At 38.2% G+C, this 25,615-nt stretch overlaps 1 protein-coding gene across 1 annotated transcript; it reads right to left on the reverse strand.

The window, feature by feature from the left end:
- Window positions 1–10,754: 10,754 nt before the first annotated feature.
- On the reverse strand, window positions 10,755–12,552 carry LOC110644781 (cytochrome P450 94A1). The gene has a single exon (XM_021797722.2). It carries the CDS (start codon window positions 12,437–12,439, stop codon window positions 10,865–10,867), a length of 1,575 nt encoding a protein of 524 aa, XP_021653414.2. The 5' UTR covers window positions 12,440–12,552; the 3' UTR covers window positions 10,755–10,864.
- Between the last annotated feature and the right edge of the window lie 13,063 nt (window positions 12,553–25,615).

Genomic DNA, 25,615 nt, shown 5'->3' on the forward strand with positions numbered 1-25,615 from the left:
TTTAGAGCAGTTGATACAAGAACACGAGCAAAAAGGCTGGACCACTGGAGAAGCTGATGGGCCTCATTTTAACAGTTGATAAAAGAACACAAGCAATAAGGCTGGAACGCCAAGGCATAGTAATCTTGGCCTTTTACACAAAAGAGTGGCAAGTGAGTTTGGGCATTTTAATTTAATTTTTCTAATTTTGAATTAATTATTTAGAATTTCAAAATTGTAATAAATTTTATCCAGATTGAAAATTTAAATTAGGGAAATGTGAGCTGCTGAAGTGTCATTACATCTAACATTTTTTTTTTAACATATTTAGATGAATCTCATATGACGCATTATTTAAAAAAAGAATTAAATTAACTAAAGCATAAAATTGTAAATGTAATACCCTTAATTTTCAAATAATTATTGTATATGTAAATATAAATATTTTAGTTTAACCCCTGGTGTTGTGAGCTTTGCATAGGTGCTTTCATTTCGTGACAATTCGACCTTCCTTCAGATTTACAATTTTGGGCTGAGCAGATAAGTTGTTGGAATCACTTTGGAATCGGGTCAAAGTTATAGGCTATCTCATCATTTTCAGATGCCCCGGACGCGTTTTAAGCGTCAGAATTGGCATAGTTAAACCCGAACTCTGAGTTTCTTCAATTTTATAGTGCTGGGTTTAGAATAAAATTTTATAAAATATTTATGGGTAGTTAGAAAATTATAATTCCTTTTGTATTAGCTTAATAATATTGCTAAGGACCGCGGGGCAAAATTTTAAAATTTTTAGAGCTCATTTTGGTAGTTTTTGCAATAAGTGTTAGTTGTAAGGATTAAATTATAATTTTTAAAATTATGGTTATTGACTGTTTGGATGGGTCTATGAGGGGCCATGTGATGTGATTGAGTTGTGTGACTTGTGAATATAGAAGTGTATTTTTGAGCCCTTTTGCAGGTTAGATAAGTCCTAGATATAGGGAGAACTCTGTCGGATTTTAGGCACAACTTCGTGTGTCTTTAGTTCTTTTTAAGTTATATTGAGTCAATTATATTAAATAAATGTAATGCGATTGTCAGGTGAGCCGGGACAGCCTTCCTCTTCCATCCAGCCACCACATTGACATCAGTTTATGTCTGTGAGTAAAATATTAATTTTAATTATAATTTTGATATTATTATATATTCAGGCATACCCATACATCACTTATAAATATATATCTATGTAGTTAAACACTAGACACATTTTATATTGCTTTCTTAATTGATGAAATGCTATGGATGTTATTTTATGGTAATTTGGAGCAGTGTGTGTGTGTGTTGACATACATATGGTGTGTGGTATTGGATATGGACAGGATGAGTAGACACGGCTGAAACTTGACTTGCTGGAACCCCGATCCTTTTATGGATAAGTCGAGGTAGGCACGGCTCGAGATGATCTCGCTGGCCCCCGCATTTAGTCTATTAAGCAAAAATCTGGCTTGAGATGTACTCGTTGGCAGAGGTTGGATTAAGAGAGCTGTATAGGGGATCAGCTTCCATATATATACTGTTTGAATATTATATGGGTGTGTGAGTGCTCCAAATTACCTTTTTATTGTTTATGATGTGATTTGTGTATGAAAACTATGAAGGTGTTGCATTCCACTCTTTAGGATACATTAGCTTTAGATAGTTATAGAAATTGTACTTAAAATCAGTATTTTACACTCTGAGTTGAACGCTCACTCATGTTCATCTATTTTTTTCTAGGATATAGGAGGTCCTTTATTGAGTTCTAACCCTCCTCTCTCCTTCGCAGGTTGTTTAGTAATGTCTGTTATATTTTGTATAATTTTACTAAATTCTAGAACTCCGCATGTGTTTGAAGTATTTTATTTGATTTGGGTGTGTAATATAATGCCATGTTGGATCTATAAATCTATTAAATGCATGTATGATTGGATTGGATGAGGGAGCTGAGCTCCCATTTGATTTTATGACATGATGAGTATGTGGAGGGTGAACTGAGCTTCCCAAATTATTATATATTGTGTTTACAGGTCGAGTGAGTCAAAAACTTCCCATTGGATGGTCCATGTTATAGCCAGACTCTGTCTAGTTGATTTCTTGAAATTGGGCTCAATATGGACCTTAGAATTAGGTTAAGGAATAGTTAGGCTTACTACGGGCCTCGAGGGCTTTAAGCTGGCCCAGGTCCTAGTGCCGGTCCGGCCCATAGGTTGGGTTGTGACAAATATGGTATTAGAGCTTAGGCTTTAGGTTCATGGAAAAGTTTGTACCTTGAGTTATCACATGTAGAGTATAGGATTCTATTTCATCTTTTTCTATAATTCTTTACTTCTAGATTCTGCGTTATTCCTTGAGCAGTGTAAAAGTGCTTCAGATTGGTGTCTTATTTTTCATATAGTACATGGCGATGTAAACTAGAGTTAGCAGATGTGTTGAGGTCTACCATGGGTATATGTATTCCATGAAGTTCTGTGTTTTTGTCAGTATAGGGCTAATTGGCATGCCTATTTAGTGCATGGAAAGAGGACATAAAGGTGAGTTATGGCAATATAATTGCCCTATATGAGGGCAAAGGTATCACTGCTGGCAGTTATTTGTGGATATCACGGTCAAAATAAGTTTACAAGATCGGTGGCTTCGAGGGAGATAATAGATTGAAAAACATAGTTTGTTAAGATGTACCGTAGTAACTATGCAATGTTCTTAATGTTTGTATTGTAAGCTACAGATTATAGTACCAACATGGGATTATTGTGTAGAGCCACGTGCTTCCCTGTGGTGCATCATGATAAGGGTGTAGACAGTCTTTGCTTTGGTACAGTTATGCTATAACAGGGCTCAATTACTGCAAAAGAGTTTGGAAATCCTAGTTAGGGATTTAAAACCCTAGAGCTAGAATATCGAAAGGTCATAGTTGTAAGGTAGCTAGAGTCAGTGACTCGGTTATCCTAGCATGAGCTACAGTGACATTAGGAATTGCTATAAGACCAGAGGTTTCAGTATAGTCATAAATTAAAGGTAACACCTATAGGGTGAGGCCATTTGGTCTCTAATATGGGGTTTTAGATAGTTTTGGCATTGCAATAGACTTTTTGCCTAAAGTTTAATAGAGATAGGACCTCCTTCATGTGACATGGGAGCATAAGTACGACTCTACTCCCTAAAGAAGATTGGAGATTATGAATAATATTCGTAGCCTGCGAAATGACATTCTAGAAAGGTTGACAATATAAAAAGAGAACAGACAGCTTTATATAGTTGTGGTAATGGGGTTGAGGTAGTACCTCTCTTACAGTTAGTTATACTGTAGAGTATGGTAATGTTTTATGAGGAGAGACAGAAGAGTACCACTAATATAACGATCTGTAGAATGATGTCCTAAATGGGACTATAGTGTGATAGGAAATACTGACTTAGGTATCCCTTTAGGGAGAGTACAATTTTCGTTGTAAGGATCATAAGAGATCGAATCATGATGGATGCAGAGCTTTGGAGTAGTAAGGGAAAAAAAAATTGATCCTGTAGATTCCCTCCTTGAGGTATTAGAGGGTAGTTTAGAGTTAACAGAGGAAAGGACAATGACTGTAATTTAGCAAAAATAAGTCATAAAATATCAGTAGATAAAAGGAAATATAGAAATGAAAATTTGGATAGTTGGTTTTAGATGCAACAGGAGAGAAATTCGAATGACAGTGGAAGTACCAGCCAGAGTGGTTAGAGTACCAATTTTGAGTAACATCAAGGTATTGATAACTTGATAGAGACAGTGAAGGGATATAAGTTCCTAACATGATAGTCAGATCAAGAAAGAGAGTAGCACTAAAGAATAAAATAGTCAAGTTCTACTTTGGGTAAGATAAAAGAGATGAATTAAAGAGCAAACTGAATAGCCAAAAATAGACAAGGTCAGGAAGATCAAAGTGTGATATAAGGTATATAAAGTGCCATCCTGAGCAAGGTAAATAGGATGAACTGAAAGGCAATATTAGAAAATATAAAACGAGGGTACATGAGTGAGGATAGTTGTCAAGATATAGAATCCAAAAGTGTAGGACTTAGAGCAGGTCATGGTTCGGGCAGTGTCAGGAGCCAAAACATGGGGTTCAGAGTTACAGGATATGGATCAAACTCTGTCTATTCCTATTTCCAAGATGGAGTAGGTAGCAATGGGATAAGTCCGTTTAGACTTTTAACAGTATGAGAAAAATTAGTTGAGGAATGCAACCACAGCAAGTAAAAGTTATAGGATGTGCAATGGTGTCTTGAACTGTCCTATCAGGAAAATGAGTGAATTAATAAGTAGAAGTTAAATAAAAGTAAACCTAATGGTTCAAATAGACAGGACGAATAAAAAGGTTGGTGGAAAATGGCACATAGGCTCAGGACCTGAGTAGAGGTGGTGAGATGGCAATTGTGGGGTCTGCAATCAAAGATTAGGTAAGCATTTTTAGTATGACCAATAGGGTCACTTTATAAGGAAACATTAATAAAAATGATTGACAGAACGACAGGAGGAGATAGAGCAGAAAGAGATATGTATGAGTGACAGTCACAAGTCACTGAGAAGTACAAGGATAAGAGTTATAACAGTAAGCATGATTGGAATCCATTTTAGAAGAGTTTATTAGTGAGAGGTATCTTCTTGAATACAATAAAATATAGGGATGCAAAAGAGTTAAGGTAGGCATAAAAAGGTAGAAATGGAGTACAAGTGAAGACAGAAAATCTTAAGATGATATATTAGGCAAATCGGTGGTACAATAGAAGGATTGCTGTAGTTGATATCTTATATAGAGATGATGAAATTTCAAGGAGAAGACCAAGAGACATGAATGGTGTGTTGATGTCAGTAGGAGGAGATTTCTCCTTCTCTTCAAGTTTAGATAGTACCTTTGGCTCTAGAAGTCTACATAAGCAAGGAAAATAATGTTGTGATGACCTAGTATTTAAGAACCTAATAGGCACCAGTCTGTACACATTCTTCTTAAAAAGAAAATGACTATAAGCGTGTACCTGATATTATGTATGAAAGGACGATTAGAGTAGTGACCGGAATTAAGTCGAGTTAGTCACCAGGGCTCGCAACCCTTCTAAATTATAAGGTAGAGGAAGAGCTAGTTGTGAATAAGTTTTAGTGGATGAAATTGTTGCTGATGGGTAACTTTAAGGTTAAATTCTGGAGAGCTGTGGGTAGTATGTGTGGTTGTATTAAGGAGAATGAACACGTGAAGTATCTTGATCGAAATTATAGCCTAGCACACATTTCCCACAATCATGTTAGTTCAGCTGCAACTTATAGTTTCAAGGGCTCCTATCTAACTATGATGAGCAATTCCTACAAAGGGTAGTTGAGAATGATAATGTTCTAATGGTTAAGTTAGGAAAGGAGACACAAAAAGAATTTTCTAGTGTCAATTACAAGTGCTACATAATGTGAAAGATGTAATGATAGGAGTCAATCGTAAGGTTAGAATCCCAGAAGTAATGGAACTAGTAATCAAGATAGGACTAAGACATAAAAAGAAAGTCAAAGTAAATGTTGGGATGGATATCCTTGAAGGAAAGGCATAAGGGTGAGAGAGGACAAAGGTTAAAGAATAAGTACAATAAGTTAGAAAGATATCAACACTAGTAGCAAAAAAAAAAAAAAAAAAGAAGATAAGATCCAAAGGATAGGTGAAAAGCTCAGTAGAGTTGATTACAATGATGAGGATAAGAAGGAATAAGTACGCTAGGGACACACTAAGGGATGTTTAAAACAAATTATGGTGAAATGGTAAGATAAAGGAATAATGGAGCCTCGATTTACGTAACAATGTGTCAGGAAGCACGTCAGATAGTAAGAAATTTCAAGCAGAAGACAAGTAACTCTCTTTTCAGAAAAGGATTAGGATATGATAAGTTGTTTTGACTGGATAGCTTAGGAATACGTAGACTTTTGTTAGGTTAGAAAAGAGGCCCAGCCCACTTTCTACTATTAATAGATAGAATATGAACGCTCAACACTTGGATAGAGCTCTACATAACTAGTTACATAAGATGGACAGGGGTTGATTTGAGGACCTTAGTAATGACACAAGTAAATTAGAAATTCGAAGTATCATCAGAATGAGAAGATGCATAGGTATTGACCAATATGGTCATAGGACAAGTAAAGATGTCAAACAAGATACCTATGATAGGTGCTACGAGAAAGCATCTCATAAAATACTATAGGATAAGGAACATAAGTCATGTCCGTAGGAAGCAGAGATTGTTTAAACAGAGGTATGGGGACTGAAGTCACTAAGAGATACGTTAGGGCACAATGAAGGAGAGGTAAGCACCAAAGCTGATGGAAGTTATGAGATATCAAGTCAAACACAGTGGAGGTATAGTGAGTACTAAAAATGTCAGAAAAAGATTAAGGAGTGGTTTGAGGTATGAGTTTCGCCGTGAAATGACAATGATAGCTAGTATACTACAGCAGGCAAAAGAGCTATGCGTATCCTAGGCGAAAGGATGTAAAGTTTGAAGTGGGTGATTATGTATTCCTAAAGGTCTCCCCAATTAAAGGTGTCATGAGGTTTGGGAAGGAAGGCAAGCTGCCACCTAGATACATAGGACCTTTTGAGGTTATTGATAGAGTTAGAACAGTTGCTGACCAATTGGAGTTACCGCAAAGCCTTTCTTACGTCCACCCAGTATTCCACATTTTCATACTTAGGAAGTACATACCTGATCCTTCCCATATGTTACAACCCGATACAGTGGAGTTGAAGGAAAACCTAACCTTCGAGGAGCAGCCAATAGTCATAGTGGACTTTCAGATGAGGCAGCTATGATCCAAATAGATCCCTATGGTTAAGGTTTTGTGGATTAATCAATCGGTAGAAGAGTGTACCTAGGAGTCAGAGCTGGACACGCGCAATAAATACCCTTACTTGTTCACTGTGTAATCTTGTAATTCTTTATTCTGTCTTATGTAAAATTCGAGGACGAATTTTTTATAAGGGGGAGAGAATGTAACACCCCTAATTTTCAAATAATTATTGTATATGTAAATATAAATATTTTAGTCTAATCCCTGGTGTTATGGGCTTTGCATAGGTACTTTCATTTTGTGGTAATTCGACCATCGCCTGGATCTATAATTTCGGATTGAGCAGATAAGCTGCTGAAATCTCTTCGGAACCGAGACAAAGTTATAGACTACCCCTTCATTTTCAGATGCCCCGGTCGCGTTCCAAGAGTCAGAATTGGCATAAGTAATCTCGAACTCCTAGTTTTTTCAATTTTATAGTGCTGGGTTTAGAATAAAATTTCATAAAATATTCACGGATAGTTAGAAAATTATAATTCCTTTTGTATTAGCTTAGTAATATTGTTAAGGACCACATGGCAAAATTTTAGAATTTTTAGAGCTCATTTTGGTAGTTTTTGCAAAAAGTATTAGTTGTAAGGACTAAATTATAATTTTTTAAAAATGTGGTTGTTGACTGTTTGGATGGGCCCAGAAGAGGTCATGTGATGTGATTGAGTTGTGTGACTTGTGGATATAGAAGTGTATTTTTGAGCCCTTTTGCAGGTTGAGTAAGTCTTAGGTATAGGGAGAACTTTGTTAGATTTTCAGTATAACTTATGGTGTCTTTGGCTCTTTTTAAGTTCTATTAAGTCAATTATATTAAATAAATGTAATGTAATTATCAGGTGAGTCGGGACAGCCTTCCTCCTCCTCCTAGCCATCACATTGACCTCGGTTTACGTCTGTGAGTAAAATATTAATTTTAATTATAATTTTGATATTATTATATGTTCAGGCATGCCCATGCATTACTTATAAATATATATCTATGTAGTTAAATAATAGGCACGTTTTATATTGCATTCTTAATTGATGAAATGCTATGGATATTGTTTTACGATAATTTGGAGCAGTGTGCGTGTGTTGGCATGCGTGTGGTGTGTGGTATTGGATATAGACGGGACGAGTTGACGTGGCTGGAGCTTGACTTGCTGGGACCCGATCCTTTTATGGATAAGTCGAGGTAGGCACGACTTGAGATGATCTCCCTGGCCCCCGCATTTAGTCTATTAAGTAAAAGTCCGGATTGAGATATACTCGCTGGCAGAGGTTGGATTAAGAGAGCTATATAGGAGATTAGCTCCCATATATGTACTGTTTGAATATTATATGGGTGTGTGAGTGCTCCAAATTACCTTTTTGTTATTTATGATGTGATTTGTGTATGAAAACTGTGAAGGTGTTGCATTCCACTCTTTAGGATACATTAGCTTTAGATAGCTATAGAAATTGTACTTAAAATCGGTATTTTACTATCTGAATCGAACGCTCACTCCTGTTCACCTATTTTTTTCCAGGATACAGGAGGTTCTTTATTGAGTTCTAACCAGCCTCTCTCCTTCACAGGTCGTTTAGTAATGTCTATTATATTTTATATAATTTTACTAAATTCTAGAACTACGCGTATGTTAGAAGTATTTTATTTAATTTGGATCTGTAATATAATGCCATATTGGATTTGTAAATCTATTAAATGCATGTATGATTGGATTAGATGAGGGAGCTGAGCTCCCATTTGATTTTATGACATGATGAGTATGTGGAGGGTGAGCTGAGCTTCCTAAATTGTTATACATTGTGCGTACAGGTCGGGTGAGTCAAAAACTCCCCGTTGGATGGTCCATGTTATGGCCAGACTCTGTCCGGTTGATTTCTTGAAATTGAGCTCAATATGAGCCTTAGGATTAGGTTAAGAACTAGTTAGGCTTTAAGCTGGCTCAGGTCATAGTGCCGGTCCGGCCCATAGATTGGATTGTGACAGTAAAACCCACATTCCATAAACCTAAATTAATGCTCTCTCTACCGATCCTCTCCCTCTACAACTTTTCTTTCCAAATGTTGATGATCCTTTTCTTTCTTCTTTAAGTGTAAGAAGTATACAAGAGAAGCAATATTGTTGCACCTACAACAAAACAAGCAATAAGCATATGGACATCTTTGGACATCTCGGATTCAAGATTGCATATTTGTAAAGTGCTCACAGTTTGACTGCAGAGACTAGAATTTCCAACAGAATTTTCACTATATGCTTCAATTGATAGAGATTGATGTATGCGACTAGTTAATCTATTACGGGTTAGATTAAGGAGGCTTAACCTTATAGACGAAATATGTCTGGAGTTTAGCTTGAAAGTTGATTCTCTGATAAATTTAGAGAATTTAGAGTTGGTAGAGATCCTAATGAGGATGAAATTTCACCAGAAATCAAATTATGAGCTATGCATAGATCGCTAAGTCATAAGAGTTAAGTGATTCTGAAATTGAACTAGAGAACATATTGTTTCGCAAATGAAGGCGCTCATTTGTTTGAGTTCCCCAATTTCCTCTAATATCTTCCCTAAAAACTGAATATCGTTTAAATATCTATTGTGCACACTTCTTGTGTTTGATTCAGGACAACATGCCCTCCCCGTTGCATGGGTCATCACACGCAGCTTTGCAAAGCCAGATGCTGCCAAGTGGATGAAGGCTTTACTCATTCAAGTTTCAAGTGTAGAGCCTAGATGGAAGATCGGATTCTTGGTTGATGATGCTGCAGCGGAGATTGAACCTAAAGGCAAGATAATTTTGCTCTAAAGTTTAGTTCACCTTAAAAATATGCAACAAATTAGATACTGTAGCTTTATGCATAATTAAAACTAGATCGAATCGATTAATCAGATCAGTGAATTAATCTTCAAATCAATATGAGTTTATAATTAAACCGGATAAAAAAGTATTTTGGTGTGACCCAGTTAAATGGATTAATCAAATTAGTCAATATAATCATTTTTTTTATAGTGTTGACAAGAAAATTAAGTCCAAATCTTATAAAAAGAGTTTAAAATTAAAACCAATTAATTTAGCTTGATAGTTATGTATTAGTAACTTCAAAATAAATAAATAAAAATATATATATATATATATATATATATATATATATATATATATATATATATATATTTTATAATAATATACTAAGTTTTGCAAATTAATTTGTTTATTTATTTTTTACATATACTAAATATTCTATAAATATTAAAAAAATAATTATATATTTATAAAAAATTTTTATGTATTATATTATTTAAATACTTTTATATAAAATTTAAAATATTATTAAAATTTGTATAAATATAAATTTTAATTAATTAAAATTTAATTTATTTTAATAAGTATTATATTTAATTAATTTTTATATATTTAATTATTTTTTTAATAACTCACTGATTAACTTCTAATCCACCAACCTAACCCTCGATAGATCCAACTTAGTAACATTGATTTTAACGCTTTGAATTTACTGAATTTTCAGGAACATATTTGGCTGGCCTATATTGTCTTCTCCACGGTGTTTTCATAGATCATCGCTGAGAAAAGTTGTTGAGGGAGAGGACCGGCAGAGCTAGCTTTTAATTTAGGATTTTATGGAATGAGCATCTTACAATTTTACTATTTAGTTAATTCAATTTTTTTTAAAAAAATTCTATATATCATATAATATTCATCAAATATAATAAAAAATATTAGATGTTATGACATTTCAACAGTAAACACTCCCCAATTTTAATTTTAAATTTAAATAGAATTTATCCCATTTTAAAATTTTGAATAATTAATATAAAATTAAAAAAAATTAATTAAAACGCTAAAACTTTTTTGGAATTTTAAAGTGATTAGTCCTACAATAACCCACCACTCACGAATAGCATTGATGTGATTAATTATAAGCAACTTTGGCATTAAAAATTAAATTAAATTAAACAATAGCCAACCCAGCTAACCAATTATTGATTATATATATTCTGATAAAAAAAAATTTATTGATTATATATAGCCGTCTCTGTCTCTTCTCTTTAGCCGAATAGGGAAGCCCCCTTTCATTTTCAGAAGCAACGTTGTAATATAAGGTGGATTCATCATCTTCTCTGCGCTAGCACCCCCATCAACAGGCACGATTTCGAACTCGTACATCACAGCCGCAGCTATTGCCTTCATCTGTATGGAAGCCAAGTCCTTCCCCAAACATGTCCTTGGCCCACAATGAAACACAGGGAATCGAAATTGATCGCACGGCTGATATTTTCTATCTATATCCAACCACCTCTCGGGCTTGAACGCTCTACAATCCTGGCCCCACACTCTCTCCATCCTACCCATTGCATAAGCAGAATAGTCAGCGAACCACCCTTTCCCCACACGGGTCCCATCAGGCAAAACATCATTATCTATCGTTAATCTTGAATTGATGGCCACGGGTGGAAACAACCGCATGGACTCTGATAGAGCTGCATGCAAATAATGAAGCTTCTTCAACTCATCATAGCTAAAAGTCCTCGCTTCAGGTACCGCCTCCGCATCCGGCGGAGATGCCACTTCGGATAATTCTTGATAAATCAAGTGTGCGCAACGAGGGTTGCCGGCAACTAACCAGAAAAACCATGTCAAGGCCGTTGACGTTGTGTCCTTGCCAGCGAGTACAAAGCTTATGATTATGTCTCTCAAGAACTTGGTCTTGTGTTCTTGATCCTGAAATTCCAGATTGGAGCTCAGGAGCATAAATCTTGATAACAAATCTTGATTCTTGGCTACCCTTTCACTGCTATTCTCTTCTTGTTGCTTAGACTTCATGATCTCCATAGCAAACTCATTGATCGTTTTAATGTCTTCTTTGAATCGCTTCTCTGATCCAATATTGAACAATCTTTTGAGCTTCCAAATTGGTGGAAAGGGAGACAAGAATCTTGAAAAGCAGTTCTCTACAGCATCATCAAAAGCTTTAGCAAAAGGCAAATATGGCATGGTTTGAAGGTCTATTCCAAATGCAACTTTGCAAATGGTACTGAAAGTGAACTTTCCTAACACTTGCTCAAGATCAAAGACTGAATTCTCATCACAAGCCTTGGAAAGATTAGGCAAGAGGGTGTTGGCCATTTCAGATTTGACCATATCTGATATAAAGTGTTTGAGAGATTTGGTGTTGAATTCATGGCTAGCAATCTTGCGTTGCAACGTCCAGAGATGACCATCAACGTTGAAGATCCCATGGCCAAGCAGTTCATAGAGGACGTTGAGAAAGCGAGAGCCCTTGACGTAGTTGGAGAAGTTGGTGACAAGGAGGTGCTCTACGTTGATAGGATTTGCAGTACAGATTCCATGGGAGAAGAAAGAGTTAACTTGAACGGTTGATGATGGGGTCTGGGAGAGCATGTCTGTGACCCAGTCGTGGAAGCGGTGGCGGTTGCGGAGGAAACCTGGGAGGTTCCCGATTATAGGGTATGATTCTGGACATGGAGTTTTGGATGCAGAAGGAGAAGTAGAAGAGATGAAGAAGAAGCAGATGATGATGAGGACTGAGATCAAGAAGAGGAGGAAAGTGGCGAAATCCATTTCCAACCTCATTTTTAAAGATTCAATTTTTTGTGGTTATGGTGAAGAAGGGTCAAATGCCTTATCTAACACTTCTGAATATCAGGACATGCTGCCCTGCCATTTTGTCTACCTCAAAAACAATATAACCGTCAACAGTTTCAGTCGAATTTTTTATTTTTATTGAAAAAAAATCTTTATTTTTTAAAATAAATTAAATGAGATTTGACATAAAAAGATTATTTAATTTATTATTTTTTTAAAAAAATGAGAATTAAAGTTTATATTTACTTAATGCCATAGGGTTTTTGTAGTTCACTCTACTCTTATTTGCATGTTAAAATGGTTTCATTCTTTAATAACATTTACAATTAGCTGCTTGTAACAATTGAGAATCCTCATTCAAATGCAGAACAACAAAAATCAAAGTTTATTTTTGTGATTTCCTCTCATTTGACATTTACAGGTACACTCTAAATATTCCATGGACGCTCGTTTGAGATGAGAAACAAAAGACAGATCTTCAAGTCCAAACTCAAGAGCTCTCTCCTAGAGTTATCCTGCCTACAAACGAAGAAGGGTAAATTATTATTTAATTTTTATATTTTAAAAAAATTAATTATTTAATTTATATATTTTGCTTCATTAAATTATTTAGTTCTTTTATTAAATTTTTCATTATTTCATATTAAAAATTAATTAATTGATCATATATTTTGAAAAATACTACCGTTTTATCTTTCTATTATAGTAAAACTAATTAGTTGATCTCTTATTTTGAAAAACACAATATTTTAAAAAATACATTCTTTGATAAAAATGAAAATTTTGCTATGTGGAGACTAAATCTGAATTTATATTTTTTTTTAATTTCCAATTCCTTGAATATTATTTTTGTTTTTTCTCTATCAAATTTTACTTTATTTTCATTTTTGAAATTAACTTTTTTTATATAGACAACTTGTATCATTTTTATCAAAATATGAAAGTAAAGAGAAAATAAGGGGAGAAAGATGTGAGTTGTCACGACCCAACTTATGGGCCAGATCGGCACGAGGACCTGGGCCAGCCTAAAGCCCCCGAGACCCGTATTAAGCCTAACTATTCCTTAACCCAACTCTAAGGCCCATTTAGGCTCAATTTCAAAAATTCAATCGGACAAAGTCCGACCATAAAATGGACCTTTCAACGGGGAGTTTTTGACTCACCCGACCTGTAAACACAATATATAATCATTTGGGGAGCTCAGCTCACCCTCAACATACTCATAACAATATAAAATAAATGGGAGCTTTGCTTCCTCATCCAGTCCATCAACATGCATAAAATAATAAATTTACAGGTTCAAAATAACAATTTATATTACAGACCCAAATCAAAAAAAAATTTCTAACACATGCGGAAATTCTAGAGTTAACAGGTTTATACAAACATTAATAAATGACCTGCGAGGGAGAAAAGCAGGTTAACCTCAAAAATATCCTCATGTGGCCTGGAAAAATATTGAACAGGAGTGAGCATTCGACTCAGAGAGTAAAATATCAATTTTAACCATAATCTCTATAACTATCTAAAGCTAATGCACCCTGTAGAGTGAAATGCAACATCAGCAATATTTTCACATCATAACAGCAAAAAGGTAATTTGGAGCACTCACGCACCCAGTAATGTCAATCATAATATATGGGAGCTGATCTCCTATACTGCTCTCTTAAATCCAACCTGTGCCAGCGAAGAACTCAAGCCGGACTTTCGCTTAATAAACCAAATCGAGGTCTCAGCGAAGAACTCAAGCCGTGACTACCTCGAAGGACCGGGTCCCAGCAAAGATCTCAAGCCGTGACTACCCGTCCTATCCATAGCCAACACCACATCACACGCACGCCAACGCACGTACACTGCTCCAAATTACCATAACAACAACCATGGCACTTAAACAGTTGTGAATGCAACATAAAACATGCCTAGAGTTTAACTACATAGATATATATATATATATATATATAAGTGATGTATGGGCATGTTTGAACATATAATAATAGTGAAATTACAATTAAAATTAATATTTTACTCGCAGACTTAACAAATCCTTTGTGGCGGTGAGCGGAGGAAGAAGGTCATCTGCTCACTTGACAATTACACTACAATTATTTAATACAATTGACTCAATACAGACCAAGAAAAGACCAAATACGTCCTAAGTCTATCCGAAAATCCCGTAGAGTCTCCCCTATACCTAGGACCTACCCAACCTGCAAAATGGCTCAAAACGCACTTCTATATTTGCAATTCATACACTCACAACTCAATCACATCACACAGCCCCTCCTGGGCCCATCCAAACAGTCCTCAATCACAAATGTAAATTTACAGTTTAGTCCTTATAATTGATCATTTTTGCAAAAATTACCCAAATAAGCTCTAAAAATTCTAAAACTTTGTCCCGCGGTCCTTAGCAATATTAATAGGCTATTGCGAAAAGAATCATAATTTTTTGAGCTACCACGAATATTTTATGGATTTTTAATCCCATTTAAGCACTAGAAAATTACGAAAAAGTAAAGTTCGGGTTTACCTATGCCAATTCTGACTCCGAGGACGCGCTCGGGACATCTAATAATGGTGGGGTAGCCAAAATCTCGATCCAATTCGGAGACTTTTTCGGTAGCCGGTCTGTTTGGCCAGAAATTCACAGACCTGGACAACTGTCGAATTTCAGCGAATTGAAGATACCTACACGAAGCCCACAACACAGGGGTTAGTACATAAATTTTACAGAATTTTTTAAGCTCATTTAATACTTGGAAAAATACTACGAAATTTCATAGGACCCACCGAAAAACGGTGTCGGAAAAATTTGAAATTTATATCGCCGCGAAGCTCTTGAGGAGGGGAACGCTCTGGTACTCTCGGTTTTCTCGTGGGGTTCACGGTTTGCGAGAAATCTAGCCCGAAAGTCAAAATGGGCTAAAACTTCCCAGACAAAAATTGGACAAACCACTAGATGGATTTCGGTGTTCTTGGTGTCTATGGAAAGCTCTCGACGAGTAAATGTTGTTTGACATAAGACCCGACCCAATCGGTGGCCGGATCGGCCGAATTTCGGCCGGGAAGACAAAGCGTCACTCGCGCGCAGGGGAGGTGGTGGGGCGGCGCGCCAGTGAGCTGGGGTGGCTGGGGAGGTGGCGGTGCGGCAAGGGGAGGAGGGAGGAGAGAGAAAATGGGAGAGAGAGAGAGAGAGAGAGAGAGAGAGGGAGGTCGAGACGCGCGTGGGGAGAAGAAAAAGGAAGAAGGAGCCGGTCCAATTTGATCGGTCCAATCCGGTCCGGTTTGATTCAGTCGATTCGATTTAGGATACAAAATTTTAAATTTTTACTCTACCTTGGGACCAAAAACGAGGTCCAAAAATTCTGAAAAAATTTTAGAAAACTCAGAAAAATTTGTAGACTCTAAATATATTTTTAATTTTGCCACGTGGTCTTTAAATTAATTTTTAAAAATCATCAAAGTTTTATATTTTCAGAAAATTGAACCCGATTTCCAAAATCTGAAAAATTTCAAATAATTTACTAAAATTCAAATAAAATAAAATGTCAATATTTACCAAAAAATAATAAATTTAAAAATTAGGGGTGTTACATTCTTTCCCCCTTACAGAAAATTCGTCCTCAAATTTTACACAAGGCATAATAAAGTACAGGATTACACATTAAACAGATAAGGGTACTTGCTACGCATATCCCGTTCTGACTCCCAGGTGCACTCTTCCGCTAACTGGCTCCTCCACAAAACCTTAACTATAGGAATCTGTTTTGATCTTAGCTGCCTCACTTGGTAGTCCACTATGGCTACAGGTTGCTCCTCAAATGTCAAGTTTTCTTTCAGCTCTATTACATCTAGCTGTAGCACATGAGAAGGATCAGGAATGTATTTCCTGAGCATGGAGATGTGAAACACAGGATGAACATGAGAAAGGTTGGGTGGTAGCTCCAACCGGTAGGCAACTGCTCCAACTCTATCAGTAACCTCAAAAGGTCCAATATACCGAGGTGCCAACCTGCCCTTCTTTCCAAACCTCATGACTCCTTTCATAGGAGAAACCTTCAGGAATACGTAGTTGCCTACTGTAAACTCCACATCCCTCCGTCCGGGGTTTGCATAACTCTTCTGCCTATTGAAAGCTGTTTTCAATCGTTCCCTGATTAAAGGAACTATCTCTGAAGTGTATTGCACTAGGTCTACATCATACACCTTCGCTTCTCCCATTTTCGTTCAATACAGAGGAGACCTACACTTTCTTCCATATAGTGCCTCATAGGGTGCCATCCCTATGCTGGAATGGTAACTATTGTTGTAGGCAAACTCCACCAAAGCTAGCTGATCATCCCATTGACCTTCAAAATCCAAAACACTCATGCGAAGCATGTCTTCCAGTATTTGGATTGTCCTTTCGGACTGTCCGTCTGTCTGAGGGTGGAAAGCAGTACTAAAGTTCAACTGTGTGCCAAGTACTTCCTGCAACTTCCTCCAAAACCAAGAAGTGAACTGGGGCCCTCTGTCAGATATTATGGATGCAGGAATTCCATGCAATCTGACTATTTCTCGAATGTAGAGCTGGGCGTACTATGCAACAGAATATGTAGTCTTTACAGGCAAGAAATGAGCTGATTTAGTTTGGCGGTCTATAATTACCCATATCGAATCATATCCTCTCGTGGTACGAGGCAACCCAGTCACAAAATCCATAGTAATCATTTCCCACTTCCATTCTGGGATAGGGAGCTCTTGCAGCTTCCCTGACGGTCTCTGGTGTTCAAACTTCACCTTCTGACAAGTCAAGCACTTGGACACAAAATCTGCTATGTCTCTCTTCATGCCATTCCACCAATAGCTATCTTTCACATCATGGTACATCTTGGTGGAACCTGGGTGGACATTATACAGTGTATAGTGTGTCTCTCGCATGATTTCATTTCTGAGATTGTCCACATCGGGCACACATATCCTAGAACCTTGCACTAGGGCGCCATCATTGGCAAATCCAAACTCACCACCTTCACCCTGTTGTACTCTTTCTATGATCTTCATCAATTGTTGGTTTCTGTGCTGGGAAACTCTAACTTTTTCTCGCAAGTCTAACCTCACTGAAAAATGAGCCAACAATACCCCCTCATCCGAAAGATCTAGGATTAAACCTTGATCCATCAACTCATGTACTTCCTGAATCAACGGTCTTTTCTCTGCTGAAATGTGCGCCAAACTGCCAGAAGATTTTCTGCTCAAAGCATCTTGTACAACATTGGCCTTCCCAGGGTGGTACTGGATGGTGCAATCATAGTCCTTTAGAAGCTCCATCCATCTCCTTTGTCTCAAGTTTAAATCCCTCTGTTGGAAGATGTACTTCAAACTCTTGTGGTCGGTGTATATCTCGCACACTTCACCATACAGGTAGTGTCTCCAGATCTTTAGTGCAAAGACTACAGCCGCCATTTCCAAATCATGGGTGAGGTAGTTCTTCTCATGCCTCTTCAGCTGCCTTGAAGCATAAGCCACTACTTTTCCATTCTGCATCAAAACACATCCTAAGCCAACTCTGAAGGTGTCACGGTACACGGTATATCCTTCACCACTCATCGGTAGTGTCAACACCGGGGCAGTGGTTAGACACTCCTTAAGCTTCTGGAAACTCTCCTCACAATCATCTATCCAAATGAATGGAACATTCTTTCGAGTTAACTTAGTTAGGGGAGCCGCTATCCTAGAAAAATCCTGCACAAAACGCCTATAGTAACCAACTAGACCCAGAAAACTTCGCACCTCAGTGACTGTTGTAGGCCTAAGCCAATCAGTTACAGCTTCAATTTTCTTGGGATCTACTTGAATGCCTTCACTAGAAACCACGTGTCCCAAGAATGAGATGCTTTCTAGCCAAAATTCAAATTTTGAAAATTTGGCATACAGCTGGTGCTCCCTCAAAGTCTGCAACACCATCCTCAAGTGCCACACGTGTTCTTCCTCGGTCCGAGGGTATACCAAAATATCATCTATGAATATGATGACAAAACGGTCCAAGTATGGTCTGAACACCCTGTTCATCAAGTCTATGAAGACTGCTGGTGCATTAGTGAGTCCAAAAGACATCACCAAGAACTCATAATGGCCATATCTTGTCCTAAATGTTGTTTTGGACACATCCTCATTCCTGATTCTCAACTGATGGTAGCCTGATCGCAGGTCTATCTTGGAAAAGAATCTTGCCCCTTGGAGTTGATCAAACAGATCATCGATCCGAGGAAGTGGATACTTGTTCTTCACAGTCACCTTGTTCAGCTGTCTATAGTCAATACACAACTTTAAGGACCCATCTTTCTTTCTTACAAATAGAACAGGAGTGCCCCAGGGTGAAGTGCTCGGATGTATAAAACCCTTGTCCAAAAGCTCCTGTAGTTGCTCCTTTAGCTCTTTCAATTCTGCTGGCGCCATCCTGTAAGGCGGCATTGATATGGGATTTGTACCCGGAACAACATCAATGCAGAACTCTATTTCCCTTCCTGGTGGCAACCCTGGAAGCTCCTCAGGGAAGACATCCATGAATTCTCTGACAACAGGAACATTTTCCATGTTGACACCTTCTACAGATGTATTTCTCACCAATGCCAAATACCCTTGACATCCACGCCTCAACATTTTTCTAGCACTAATTGCTGACACCAAATTATATGGAGCCACGCTCCTGTCACCATCAAAGTTAAACTCTTCCACACCAGGTATGTGGAAATACACCTTTTTGTTCCTGCAGTCTAAAATAGCAAAATGAGTTGCCAACCAATCCATCCTCAAAATTACATCAAAATCCATTACTGGTAGACGAACCAAGTCTGCTAGGAGGATCTTTCCATCCACTACTATTGGGCTACCCGGAAAAACCATATCTATATCTATGTTGTCACTAAATGGGGTAGCTACAGACAAAGGGCATTCTAAAGTTGTAGGGTTTCTGCCCAATCTCATGGAAAACACTGGGGAGACAAATGAGTGCGTAGCACCCGGATCTATTAAAACATGAGCCTCATAGGAACAAACCAGAAGAATACCTGCCACAACTGCATTGGAAGCCTGAACATCCTGGTGGGTCAGGGTGAAAACCCGAGCTTGACCCCTACCCTAGGTGGCAGAACCCTGATACTAACTTCTACCTCCTGATCTGCCTCCAAATCCATGTCCCCCTTGTCCTCGACCCTGTTGGCCACTGAACTGACTGCCTGCCATGCTGGAAGCACTAGGATACAACTGATGAGGAACATTTGCAATAGAACCCTGTGACCCCATCTATGGCTCGCTGAACATGGGGCATTCCCTAGCAAAGTGACCTGGTTGGCCACACCTGAAGCATACTCCTGAACCCATCATACAAGGTCCTGAATGTCCTCTTCCGCACTGTGCACAAGGTGCAAAGGAGGATCCTGAACCAGACCCAGAACTGCTATACCCCGAACTATGACCACTGCTGGATCCGTACCCTGGCCTGAACCCTCGAGGTTTGTGTCTAAAACCACTCTTCTTGTTCCTACTTCTTCCTCTGTAATTACTCTAGCCACCACTATCCGGAGCACCCATGTGGGGAACGCCTGAAGAACCCTCTGCTCTATTTTTTTTTGCCCTTCCGCTATCATCCACAGCATAGCTAATCTCAATCTGTCTGGCTCGATCAACCACCACATCCAAAGACTGATCTGACATCATGGCCAGGTTTGCATATCTCCTGTCAAGCCCCTTTAGGAATCTCTTCACCTTCATAGTTTCTGTAGCTACTGCTATAGGGGCATACCTGCTTAATTCCAGAAATTCTGTAGCATATTCATCTACAGACCTGCCATTCTGTCTTAAGGCCTCAAAGGCCCACTGCTTTTGATCTCTGAAACTTTTTGGTACAAACCGATTGATAAATAGTTCCACACTGAGTCCATGACAAACCCTCTATCTGAGGTAATATATAGTCATTCATCCATTGTCTAGGCATAGGCCCCATGACATGTTGCACACACTCCATGAGTCTCCTATCAGTCAACTGCAACTCTGTTCCTGCCTGTCTGCAGGAATCCAAAAACCGATAGACATCATCTGACACATCATAAGTATCAGGCATCAATTTCTTGAAATTAATTATTTGTTTGTTCGATTCCCCTCTTGGTGCGGTGGACTATTGCTGTTGGGGAGAGTGGACCATATACTATGCCATCATATTGATGGTTCTCTGCAAACCAGCTAGAGTAGCTACCATTGGGTCCGTGGGACCCTGTGCCATAAAAGACTGATCCTGAACTGATGGCAGCTGCTCTTCTACTTGAGCAGCTCTAGGCCTCCTACCCCGCCTCCTCGGGGTAGGCGCCTCATCTTGTGCTGACATCTCGTCAGGCACATCTGGTTATGGTGCAGTGGTAGCTCTCCTACTTCTACACATTTTCCTGAAATTCAGCAGCATTAGCCCACAACATTCAAAACAGCATGTTACACAACTCTATAGACTCATATTACACACAATTATATGAAGTAGAAACTAGAAGCAAAGATAACAATGCAAGAGGAATGTGGACCCTATTTTCCGCATGTGACTCCTAGTAGACTCTTCTCAACACTTTGGACAATTATTCCCTATGAATCTGGAGCCTAAGCTCTGATACCACATTTGTCGCGACCCAACTTATGGGCCAGACTGGCACTAGGACCTGGGCCAGCCTAAAGCCCCCGAGGCCTGTAGTAAGCCTAACTATTCCTTAACCCAACTCTAAGGCCCATTTGGGCCCAATTTTAAGAATTCAACCGGACAAAGTCCAGCTATAAAATGGACCTTTCAACGGAGAGTTTTTGACTCACCCGACCTGTAAACACAATATATAATCATTTGGGGAGCTCAGCTCACCCTCCACATACTCATAATAACATAAAATAAATGGGAGCTCTGCTCCCTCATCCAGTCCATCAACATGCATAAAATAATAAGTTTACAGGTCCAAAATAATAATTTATATTACAGACCCAAATAAAAAAAATATTTCTAACACATGCGGAAATTCTAGAGTTAACAGGTTTATACAAACATTAATAAATGACCTGCGAGGGAGAAAAGCAGGTTAACCTCAAAAATATCCTCCTGTGGCCTGAAAAAATATTGAACAGGAGTGAGCGTTCGACTCAGAGAGTAAAATATCAATTTTAACCATAATCTCTATAACTATCTAAAGCTAATGCACCCTATAGAGTGAAATGTAACATCAGCAATATTTTCACATCATAACAGCAAAAAGGTAATTTGGAGCACTCACGCACCCAGTAATGTCAATCATAATATATGGGAGCTGATCCCCTATACAGCTCTCTTAAATCCAACCTGTGCCAGCGAAGAACTCAAGCCGGACTTTCGCTTAATAAACCAAATTGGGGTCCCAGCGAAGAACTCAAGCCGTGACTACCCCACAGGACCGGGTCCCAGCGAAGATCTCAAGCCGTGATTACCTGTCCTATCCATAGCCAACACCACATCAAACGCACGCCAACGCACGCACACTGCTCCAAATTACCACAACAACAACCATGGCACTTAAACAGTTGTGAATGCAACATAAAACGTGCCTAGAGTTTAACTACATAGATATATACATATAAGTGATGCATAGGCATGCTTGAATATATAATAATAGTGAAATTACAATTAAAATTAATATTTTACTCACAGACTTAATAGCGGTCACTGTGGCGGCTGGGCGAAGGAAGAAGGCTGTCCTGGCTCACCTGACAATTACATTACAATTATTTAATACAATTGACTCAATACAGACCAAGAAAAGACCAAATACATCCTAAGTCGTGCCGAAAATCCGGCAGAGTCTCCCCTATACCTAGGACCTACCCAACCTGCAAAATGGCTCAAAACGCACTTCTATATTCGCAATTCATACACTCACAACTCAATCACATCACACAGCCCCTCCTGGGCCCATCCAAACAGTCCTCAATCACAAATGTAAATTTACAGTTTAGTCCTTATAATTGATCATTTTTGCAAAAACTACCCAAATAAGCTCTAAAAATTCTAAAACTTTGCCCCGCAGTCCTTAGCAATATTACTAGGCTATTGCAAAAAGAATCATAATTTTCTGAGCTACCACGAATATTTTATGAATTTTTAATCCTATTTAAGCATTAGAAAATTACGAAAAAGTAAAGTTCAGGTTTACCTATGCCGATTCCGACTCCGGTTACACGCTCGGGACGTCTGACAATAGTGAGGTAGCCAAAATCTCGATCCAATTCGGAGACTTTTTCGGTAGCCGATCTGTTTGGCCGGAAATTCACAGACCCGGACAATTGTCGAATTTTCGAGAATTGAAGATACTTACACGAAGCCCACAACACAGGGGTTAGTACATAAATTTTACGGAATTTTCTAAACTCATTTAATGCTCGGAAAAACACTACGAAGTTTCGTGGGACCCACCGAAAAACGGTGTCGAAAAAATTTGAAATTTATATCGCCGCGAAGCTCTTGACGAGGGGAGCGCTCTGGTACTCTCGGTTTTCTCGTGGGGTTCACGGTTTGCGAGAAATCTAGTCCGAAAGTCAAAATGGGCTAAAACTTCCCGGACAAAAAGTGGACAAACCACTCGATGGATTTCGGTGTTCTTGGTGTCTATGGAAAGCTCTCGACGAGTAGATGTTGTTTGACACAAGACCCGACCCAATCGATGGCCGGATCGACCAGATTTCAGCCGGGAAGACGAAGCATCGCGCGTGCGCAGGGGAGGCGTTCGCACTCGTTTTCCGGCCACCTGGGGAGTCGGCCGGCCGTGGGGAGGTTGTGGGGCGACGCGCCGGCGAGCTAGGATGGCTGGGGAGGCGGCGGAGCGGCAAGGGGAGGAGGGAGGAGAGAGAAAACGGGAGAGAGAGAGAGAGAGAGAGAGGGAGGTCAGGACGCGCGCGGGAAGAAGAAAAAGGAAGAAGGAACTGGTCCGATTCGACCGATCTGATCCGGTCCGATTCGATTCTGTCGGTTCGATTCAGGATACAAAATTTTAAATTTTTACTCTGCATTGGGACCGAAAACGAGGTCCAAAAATTTCGAAAAAATTTCAGAAAACTCAAAAAAATTCGTAGACTCCAAATATATTTTTAGTTTTGCCATGTGGTCTTTAAATTAATTTTTAAAAATCATCAAAGTTTTATATTTTCGAAAAATCGAACCCGATTTCCAAAATCCGAAAAATTTCAAATAATTTACTAAAATTCAAATAAAATAAAATGTCAATATTTACCAAAAAATAACAAATTTAAAAATTAGGGGTATTACATGAGTGTAGAGAATAAAAAACATGAAGAGAGAAATAAGGGAGAATAAGAGATAAATATGGGGAGAGGATTAGAGTAGTTTAGGTATAAAAAATAATTATGAGACTAAATAATTAATGGGTCAAATTACAGCAATTAATTAATATATTTTTTCAAAATATAAAAATTAATTTAATTAGTCTTACTAAAATAAAAAGAACTTATAATAATTTGACCAGTATTGACAATAAAAAAAGTTATCGAAAGAATTAAATAATTTAATGAAAATAAAATATAAAAATTAAATAGTATATTTTTGAAAATATAGGTACCAAGTAATTGTTTATGCATGGAGCACTGACGAAAGGGAAAAGGAACAGTAGGAAGATCAATACAATAATAAAATGCATTAATATATCAACATGGAAGTTCAAACACATTTCAAAAAATGGAGGGAATGGCTACAAAAAAGTTAGTTACCAATCCAGTGGCCTTTCATTAGGTACAAATGCACTCCTCAGGCCGAGGATATCTTTGAACGGTTGCTGGAAAACAATTGAGCCATGTTTGATCAGAACGCATCAAAAGGATAAGACTTGTAGGATGATTTCATCAGTAAACTACTGTGGCCAAATATAGTGAAACTTTCCCCATTGCAATAGCCAAAATGGTGAACAATTAATCAACTATGTTTGTGGATCTTGAAAGCAGGAGAGGTTACTTCGGGCAAATACATGTCAGATCTGCACAAACGACCTCTCAGGACCCTGCTTCCATTGGATCAGCACCAGGTAGTGACCAAAGTCAGCAAATAAAGGATACTAGGTAATGTTAATATATTTAAGTATTGAACGTTCCATTTATAGCATCCCTGGCTCAATATTCATTACATTATAATTCTTTCATCAAAGATAAGTCAGTCATAAAATAAGGCCAACTTCACTTAGGCTATTTGGGTTGGACATGATTCTTTCTACAAGATTTCAGTAACCAGCTTGTAACAGCTGATCACAGCATAATGTCTGAATGAACAGTTTCATTACATGGGTGGTGTGCAATAAATCGAACAGTATCCACTATAAGAGTCTCTATCTCTGGTCCAAAAAGAAACTTCTTGGCAAACCATATTTGTTGCCGCTTTTGACTTCCAAACTTCACACGCATGAGCAAAAATCTCAAAATGTCAGGCGTGATCCGAAGGAAAAAAAAAAAAAAAATACCGGCTTCATGTCCTGGAGCAGTACAATTGAGAAACATCTGAAAATCCTGCAGTCCTGAAACTCACCTGGTTCAGCCCAAAATCCTTCCATATGGCTTCAAACACAGGAACATAAACCAAATCTTGCAGTAATCTAATAAGGTCCCTACCAATCTTCCTACACAAATGAAATTGCTTTCTCAACATCCTGACTCAAAGCTCAATCTCCAGTACTTTAGTGACTCTAGCTTCACATTGCCAGAAAACCTACAATGATCAGTTAACAACCTGATATTGTCAAAACCAATTGTTCTTCTTCTAGTAACGAATCCCATTTATTCAGGAAAAGGCTCACCGACTTGAAACAAAACCACAAATTTCTATCACTAAAGTCCCCAGCAATAAATGGCCTCGACAAAGACACCAATAATCCATCAAAGTCAACTCCTAAAACACCACCAATTTCTTTAGTAGCAACCCAAGTCAACTGATCCTTTACTGAATCAACATGCCTAGCATAAAAATCACTAACAATTTTGACCATCAAATAAATAAATGTATAATCATCTACTAACAATGGAATGTAGATGCTTAACATGGGTTTCAGTTAAAACCCCGTAAAGAGTGGCACGATTGAGCTGTAAGTTGGGGGGGGTGGGGGGGGTGGGGTGTTGGGTGTTGGTGTTCAC

This window comes from Hevea brasiliensis, chromosome 9 (genome assembly GCF_030052815.1).
Source record: "Hevea brasiliensis isolate MT/VB/25A 57/8 chromosome 9, ASM3005281v1, whole genome shotgun sequence".
In the NCBI taxonomy this organism is placed as follows: Eukaryota; Viridiplantae; Streptophyta; class Magnoliopsida; order Malpighiales; family Euphorbiaceae; genus Hevea; species Hevea brasiliensis.

Coding starts and splice junctions, on each gene's coding strand:
- LOC110644781 (XM_021797722.2), bottom strand. CDS start 12,439: ATGAGGTTGGAAATGGATTTCGCCACTTTCCTCCTCTTCTTGATCTCA.